General features: G+C 60.9%; 1 protein-coding gene across 1 annotated transcript; it reads right to left on the bottom strand.

Annotated features, from left to right (window-relative positions):
- Positions 1-884: 884 nt before the first annotated feature.
- MRGPRG (MAS related GPR family member G) lies at positions 885-1,788 on the bottom strand. The gene is given in 4 exon segments (XM_045482591.1): positions 885-1,119; positions 1,121-1,299; positions 1,301-1,515; positions 1,518-1,788. Coding segments are annotated over 4 exon segments (900 nt in total).
- Between the last annotated feature and the right edge of the window lie 6,218 nt (positions 1,789-8,006).

The following is an 8,006-nucleotide window of genomic DNA, read 5'->3' as shown; positions in this document are numbered from 1 at the left end:
ACGTTTTGACAATGACCACGGACTATCTTTTTTCTTTCTTTTTTTTTTTTTAATTGTTCAGAAAACACTTAAAGCGATTTGCACTTTGAAAGCTACAAAGCCTGGCTTCAGTTCCCTCCCTCCCCGCCCCTCCCTGTCTCTCCCTTGTCCTTCCCCCTTCCCTGCCCTCCCTCCACCTCCCGCCTTCCTTCTCCTCTCTCCCTTCTCGCGGTCTCTCCCTCGTCTCTCCTCCTTGTCCTTCCCCGTCTCTCCCGGTCTGTCCCTGTCCCTCCCATTTTTTCAGGAGGAAAGCCCCAGGGCAAACCGGGCAGGGAAGGGTCTGCAGGGGGCGGGCAGGGCTGGGGCAACGGGTGGGGGATGAGCCAGAATCCCGGTGAGGATGGGGGCTGGGGGCCAGAACACCGTCCAGGCAGCCGACGGTGGGGCCCGGAGGGCAGGGGGCAGAGCCGCGCCCACCCTCCCGCGTGGAGCCCGCCCGGGGCGCGCTTGTTGAGGGCGCAGCGCCATCTGGCGGCCGATGGGGAACTGCCCGGAGGACGGGACGGGACGGGGCGAGATGGGGCGGGACGGGGCGGTCGTCGGCGGGTGGGGGGCTGGGGTGAGGCCGGGTTCCACGACCTTCCCGCGGAGGAAGAAGCGACAGCACCGTCGTAGTGGCGGACAGCCCGGCACAGCCAGCGCCTGGGCTCCTGTCCCTCCAGCCCCCCTCCAGGGCCGTGAGGGGTGGGGGGCGCCGGTCCTCAGCGCTGCTGCAGGTGTGCGGTGGGGTCCCGAGCTGGAGGGGGGGTGCTGCGGGTCCTTGTCCCTCCTTCCTGCCCCACCCCCCGGGGCTCTACAGGCCGCACTGGGCAACAGGGGTCAGGACCATGGCCCTCACTCTGTCCTCAGCCCTCGGGTCCCCGACCGGGGAGCTGGGGTGTGGGTGTGGGGGGGTGGTCACCCGGGAAGGGTCTGGCCGGGGCCGGGGCAGCCCCTATATTGAGGCCCATGGGCAGAGACTGGCCCCTGGCCCCCCGCGCGGCCTCCTCCCCCAGGGACCTCTGCAGAACCACCCACAGCGGCTGGCGTTTGCCCGGCTGCTGGCCTGCGGTGAAGCAGATGAAGGGCTTGGCGTCGCGGGAGGGTGGCCAGCGGGCCGAACAGGGGCCGCAGGAGGTTGAGGAGGGGCCACAGGCTCCAGAAGACCAGCGGGAGGCCGCAAAAGAGAAGCAGGAGCTCGGAGCCCGGAGCGATGCCCCACAGCTTGGGCCGCGGGCGCTGGGAGCGGCGGTTCACCCAGAGGAAGGGCGCCGGGCTCCCCCGCGCAGGCCGCGCAGGCCGGGGACAGCAGCCACACGACGCTGGCCGCGCGCGCAGGTCAGGGGTCTGGTGCGGGCCGCAGCGGGCCGCAGGCGTTGGCGGGCCGCAGCATGGCCGGCGGGCTCAGGGCCCAGACGAGGCCGCAGACGATGCCCGAGGTGTGTCTGGGCCGGCAGCCGGGGCAGCAGGTGGGGAAGACGTGGGACAGGCAGCTGCCACCAGCAGCAGCCCCAGCCCCACGGAGAAGCCCGCGAAGGACAGGTTGTCCCGGGAGCCCAGGGCGGCCTGGACGGTGGAGAAGCCCAGCTGGCAGCAGAGGAACAGGCTGTCCGCGGCGGCCGGGCGGAGGACGTAGACGGAGAGGGGGCCCTTCCTGACGCGGAAGCCGAGGTGCCAGAGGACAAGCCTGCTCCCCACCAGCCCTCCGAGGCCGACGGCCAGAGTGAGGTCGAGAAGCACGCTGTTGGAGGTTCTCCAGAGCCCGAACATCAGGCCCTGGAAGGAGGCACAGACATTGGTGCTGGCATCGCCCCGAGGGAGGCCAGGGGCACCGCCCCAGGAGGCAGGGGTCATCCCCGGAGGACAGCCCCAGCCCTGGCCCCCGGGGGATGCGCAGCCCTTCTGGCCTCAGCAGGAGACTCGGTAGTGAGATGTGCCAGGCACGGGGCACAGAGGTGATGGTGGCTGGTGGGGGTGGGGGGCTGCCCTCCTCCCAGCTAGATGGCTCGGCTGAACGCGCGAAAGACGTGAGGGGCTCTTCGTGGTGGCAGAGGTCAGCAATGGGCGGGGCAGGTCTCTGCAGGCACGGGGACACCCGTGTGGCCCACACATGGTGGGGCCGTCCTCCCTCCGTCAGGCACCCTGCGCCGGGCTTCCCACTGCGGGACCACACTCCTGCTAAGTCTGAGGGGTGTTGTCCATCGATGGCCCTGGGGACGCTGTCCTGCCTGCACCGGCGGAGGGGGAGGGGGAGGAAGACGCTGTTGTGGGGACAGCTGGGCGGGCGCGGGAGGGCGGGGGTCGAGCCCTGGGGCTCCTGCTGCAGGGTGGGCGGGGCCGAGTGCTGCTCTGAACCCTCAAAGCCGGGGTGGGGGCCTGGGTGACGGGCCCTGGGGAGACGCCAACGTTTGCCGCCAGCTGCTTTCAGGGCAGCAGAGGCCGAGAGTCCTGTCCCAGCCCAGGCCCCCGTCCTGCTGGGGACGGTCTGGAGGAGAGGGAGAACGAGGCACAGGAAGTCAACTGAGAGCTTCCTGGTCCTTTCCAAGCCGCAGAGACCTTGTTTCTGGATCCCTGAAGCTTCTGGAACGACTCCCGAGAGCAGATAAAAGCCTGTGGTATGCCTACAATTACCCCACGGGCGGCCCCGAGGGCTGCAGTCACACAGGAGGACTGGAGGGCCCTGCCCCAGATCGGCTCCGCGTTTGAAACTCCCCCCACCCAACCTTGCTGGGATTACAAAGTCCCCTCGGGTCAGTGGCCCTGCTTGTGATGCAACTGCCTGACCCCCACACCCCCCACCCCTCCTGCTGCCGACTCTCTGACCCCCCCACCGCCCCCCACTACCTGCCCCGACTGCCAACGCCCACCTCAGGGTCTCCCTTAATGAACCGAGTCTTAAAATCTGACCACCAACAGGGGCGCCTGGGGGGGCTCAGTCGGTTGAGCGTCCGACTTCGGCTCAGGTCACGATCTCGAGTTTCATGAGTTCAAGCCCCGCATCGGGCTCTGTGCGGACAGCTCAGAGCCTGGCGCCTGCTTCGGATTCTGGGTCTCCCTCTCTCTCTGCCCCTCCCCCACGCTCGCTCTCTCTCTGTCTCAAAAATAAAAATAAACATTAAACAAAAAAAGAAATAAACGTGGGCGTAGGAGTTAAGCTGTTGAGTCAGAAGAAGCAAGGAGGTCCAAGGTCAGCCCTGGGTGTCCTGCTACTCTCACACCGCTTCTAAGGGACCCCTCCTGTCCTGTCCTTCTTCAGACACCCCCCCCCCACTCCGGCACAAATCCTGAGGTTGGACGTTGCAGGAAAATACACCCCTGGGTTAAGAAGGCGTGAGATGAAAGGAGGCGGCTCCCTCTTTCCGGTTACCTGGGCCGTCTTCTCGAGGAGCTGGTGCCGCAGAGGCCAGGATCCCCGGAGGCCAAAGTCCCGCCTGGGGTCAGGGAGTGCCGGAGGCACCTCCGCTTTGGACGGCGTCCTGCCAGGGAGTGACCAAGCCCCCTGGGCCCCTTGGGTCTTCCCGTGTGGAGGCCACTTGCAAATCCGGAGCCAGGCCTTTATCTGAGACTTCCTATGTCTGCATCTCGTGACCCCCCGCCCCCCGGCCTGCCCGGCTCTGGGGCACTCCCCTCCCGGTGGCAGTCTCGGAACAGAGGAGGGGCTCCGGGAGAAGCCGACGTCCATCCCGCGTCCACCTCCAGACGGGGGTCCGGCCGGCCCCCCCCCCCCCCCAGCCAATGCGGGTCGGGAGGGAACCGTGTGGCCTTCCAGCGGCTCCCACGTGCTCCTGTCCTAACTGCCGTGGGCACGATGTGGACGTCCCCGCAGGTCTGAGACCCTCACGCCGGATTCCCTGAGGCCGGGCCGAGTCCCCGGCGCTTTGCTGGGCCAGACGGTCTCAGTTCTGTTCTGCGGCCGCTGAGCCCTTACAGGCCGCGAGTAAAAGGCATCGTGCTCTCTTCCATTCGTTTCCATGGGTCGATCAACCGGCTGTCTCGTTAATTTCAAGCAAGTCTCTTGGAGTCAACAGAGGCCATTCCAAGGGCACATTCAGCGTTCGCTCGGCCGACGGCCCCGCGGGCACTTGGGTGTCGCGCCCGGCTTGCTCAGCTGCCCTTTGCCGCAGGGGCGAATCCAGGCCTCGGGCTGCGTCACGCACGGCCAGGCTTGTCACTTGGTGGAGGGAGCTGGGGGCCACCCCTGTACGGGGTCCGGCTCCAAACAGAAGAGGCGGCAGGCTCTGCCCACGAGGCCCTTCTTCCCGATGCTCGGCTTGGTGCCGTGGCGGGGACGCGGGCGCAGGACATGTGTGAATACGGTGACTTTAATGCCCCTCCATCTAACCCGAGGGAGAGTCGCCTGCGGCTCTTTGGAAACCATCTACGAATGAAGTTTAACCCGGAACCATCCTTTCAAAAAGTGCGTCTGCCGTCTCTGCGTTGCTCGCTTTGGGCAGAAGCCCACGGAACGTCCGGACACGGTGGGTGGGTGATGAAGGAGGGGTCCTGGGGTCAGAGAAGAGTCTGCTCTCCGTCAGACGGTGCAGCCCGAGCATCTGCAGAAGGGCCGGTAGCACATAGGGCCTCTAAGCCGTGCACACACGTCACGCGTCCCCGTCCCCGCGGCTGGCTCTCTTCCTACGGAGCCCAGCGTGAGGACCGACGGTGTGTTCGTCAGCTCTGGCTGCAGTGACACCGCCCGCACCGGGGCTCGCGCGACGGTGACTCATTCTCCCCCAGCGCCGGAGGCCGGAGCCCGAGGTCCAGGCGTGGGCAGGGCCAGCCCTCCCGAGGCCTCTCACCCGGTGTGTGTAGAAGGGTTGTGCGTGGGGGAGATTTTCAGCAGAAGGAGCTCGGATCCGGGCGGGTACGCGCGTCTGACAGACGAGCGGGCGTCCCTGGGGCATCCTGCGCGGACACGCCTACTCGCTTCTCTTCGCCACCGTTGGAGAAAAGGTTGAAATCTCAGGGGGCTGCTGTGCTCTTGGGTCTGAGACCTTTCTTCCTTAGCTGCAAGGCAACGGGGGCTATGCATTTCTGTTTTCATTTGGGGACACCCCACAAATACTGGTCTCTGTTTCTGTGTCTATTCTGTTCAAAATACTTTCTAAATTCTCTGTTGATTTCTTCTGGGACACACGTACTGTTGAGATGTGTGCTGTTTCGTTCCCAAACACGGGGGGATTTTCTGGGGTGTCTTAGGTCTAGGGAGTTTGTAACTTGTCATCCGCTTTGGAAACATTTGCTTTTTGTCTCCCCCGCCCTGGCCTCATTCGGGGACTTGGGGGGGGGGAGGGCGGTGTATATCAGTCCACCCGCTTCCTTCCGTGCATTGATGCCCTTCTTACTTTTTCCAAGATGAGTTCTCCTCTGCCCTTTCCTCAGGTTTGCTAGCTTTGCTTCCGCGGCATCTGATCGGCCATCAACCCCGGTCCTTTGCGTCTCATTCGCTGCCACTTTCATCTGGACCTTAAAAAAAAATTTTTTTTAATGTTTCTTTATTTTTAGGAGAGACAGAGTGCGAGCAGGGGAGGGGCAGAGAGAGGGAGACACAGAACCCGAAGCGGGCTCCAGGCTCTGAGCCGTCAGCACAGAGCCCGACGCGGGGCTCGAACTCACAGACCGCGAAATCGTGACCTGGCTGAAGTCGGACGCTTAACCAACTGCGCCACCCAGGCGCCCCTGCACTGGGTTTTTTTTTTAACTGTTGAGTTTTGAGAGTTCTGAATTCCAGGCACAAGGCCTTTGTTAGACACGTGTCTCGCGGGCAAGCGTGGGATCTAGTTGACCGGCTTGCCCTTTGATGGATTGTGCTTTGGTGTTGAGTCCAAAATCGCTCACAGAGCCCTCGGTCCCCCGGATTTCTCCTCTGCTTCTCTCCTAAAAGATTTACAGTTTTTCCTTTAAAGTCTTTGATCCATTTGGAGCTATTTTTTTTTTATCTAAGGTATGAGGTGGAGGCTAGTTTTTATTAATTTTTTGCCTACGGAGGTCTACTGGTTCTGGGGCCATTGGCTGAAAACACTGCAGGAAGTCAGTTGGACATACTTGTGGGTCTTTCGCTGTCCTGGGAGCTATATCTATACGCTTCGCCCTCTAAGCAGCTGCCCTGAGGCTCACAATATGCATTTTCACCTCCACAAACCTGCTGTGAGCTCAGAGCATGCACTTTCCCCGCATTGTAAAAACCTCAGGGCAGCAAATCCCACACCTGGAGGAGAAGGAGTGAGACAACACATCCTTACGAGCCTTCTCTTATCCCAGCAACCTTGACAAGTGCCTCCAGTGCCCAGGGATGCGTGCGCACTTTCCCGTGGCCCCCGGGCTCCCTCGGCAGCCTCCCCGAGGATGTAACCGCGGGGACCCCCCCTCCCCCGTCTGCCTGTGCCCTCGGGGCGCTGCTGTCCTGCTTGATGCTCAGGGGCCGTCCCCTCTCATCTGTGTCTACCCCCAGTGGCTCTCACGGCCCGTGGCCTGGCTTTCCACCCCGCCGCGGTGTTTCCTCTGTCGAAGCTTCTTGATTTTTGCATCGTATTTAAGGAGGATGTGTTCCGACAGGAAACAGGCGAAGACGACCTCTTACGTCGTCGTTTTCTACCGTTCCGTGGCGCGGACACGGACGTTTATACTCTATCTGGATTGGTTTCCGAAGATGGTGTGTCTTCCTTCCTTACTGTCTGTTTCGATAGTGAGTGCTCACAGCCACAATTAATAGAGACCCACCTAATTCCATCTTCCTGCAGCACGGTTTGTCAGGAACCAATACGCTTTGCTGTTTTAAGGGAAGTCTTTATAGATTTTGGGCAAAAAAACCTTTGTTGCTTATTTGCACTACAAATATATTCTTGGGGTGCCTGGCTCGCGCAGTAGGAAGAGCGTGTCACTCTTGATCTTGGGGTCGTTGAGTTCGAGCCCCATGTTGGGTATAGAGCTTACTTTAAAAAAAAAAAACAATTAGGGGCGCCTGGGTGGCGCAGTCGGTTAAGCGTCTGACTTCGGCTCGGGTCACGATCTCACGGTTCGCGGGTTCGAGCCCCGCGTCGGGCTCTGTGCCGACGGCGCGGAGCCTGGAGCCCGCTTCTGATTCTGTGTCTCCGTCTCTCTCTGCCCCTCCCTGCTCACCTCTGTCTCTGTCTCAAAACTAAACTAAACATTAAAAAAATAAAACTCGGGGCGCCTGGGTGGCTCAGTCGGTTAAGCGGCCAACTTCGGCTCAGGTCATGATGTCGCAGTCCGTGAGTTCGAGCCCCGCGTCGGGCTCTGTGCTGACAGCTCGGAACCTGGAGCCTGTTTCAGATTCTGTGTCTCCCTCTCTCTGACCCTCCCCTGTTCATGCTCTGTCTCTCTCTGTCTCAAAAACAAACAAACGTTAAAAAAAAATTAAAAAAATAAAACTCAAATAAAAATTACAAGACTCAAAAAAAGTATGTTCTGGAACGACACAGTTTAGTGTTTCAGTTTATTTGTTGCGTCTTTGGCTGAAATGCAGCCTGCCCTTGACAATATTCAGATCCATCCATGCCTTTCTTCTCTTCTTAGGGTTTTTGTATCTTGTGTAGGGCACCACTCCCTCCCCAGCGTTAGAGCTGTGTCGTCATAGATTGCCTCCAAAAGCTGTGTAGCTCTCGGTTCCTCTTGGAACCGAGTTCTGTGTATGGGGGAGAGGAGAGCCGTGTTGGGGTTTTCTCTGTGGAAGCCCAGAGTCCTGGTGCCAGGTGCACAGAGCGTGTCCTTTCTGCACACTTGTTCTGTGAGGGAGTCCCGCTCAGCACTGGCCGTCCTCTGCATTGACCAGCTTTTCTTTTTTTTTTATTAATAAATTTTTTTTTTACATTTATTTATTTTTGAGACAGAGAGAGACACAGCATGAACGGGGGAGGGTCAGAGAGAGGGAGACACAGAATCTGAAACAGGTTCCAGGCCCTGAGCCGTCAGCACAGAGCCCGACGCGGGGCTCGAACTCACGGACCGCGAGATCGTGACCTGAGCCG

Source organism: Leopardus geoffroyi, chromosome D1 (genome assembly GCF_018350155.1).
Source record: "Leopardus geoffroyi isolate Oge1 chromosome D1, O.geoffroyi_Oge1_pat1.0, whole genome shotgun sequence".
In the NCBI taxonomy this organism is placed as follows: domain Eukaryota; kingdom Metazoa; phylum Chordata; class Mammalia; order Carnivora; family Felidae; genus Leopardus; species Leopardus geoffroyi.
This window is presented reverse-complemented; position numbering and strand designations above follow the sequence as displayed.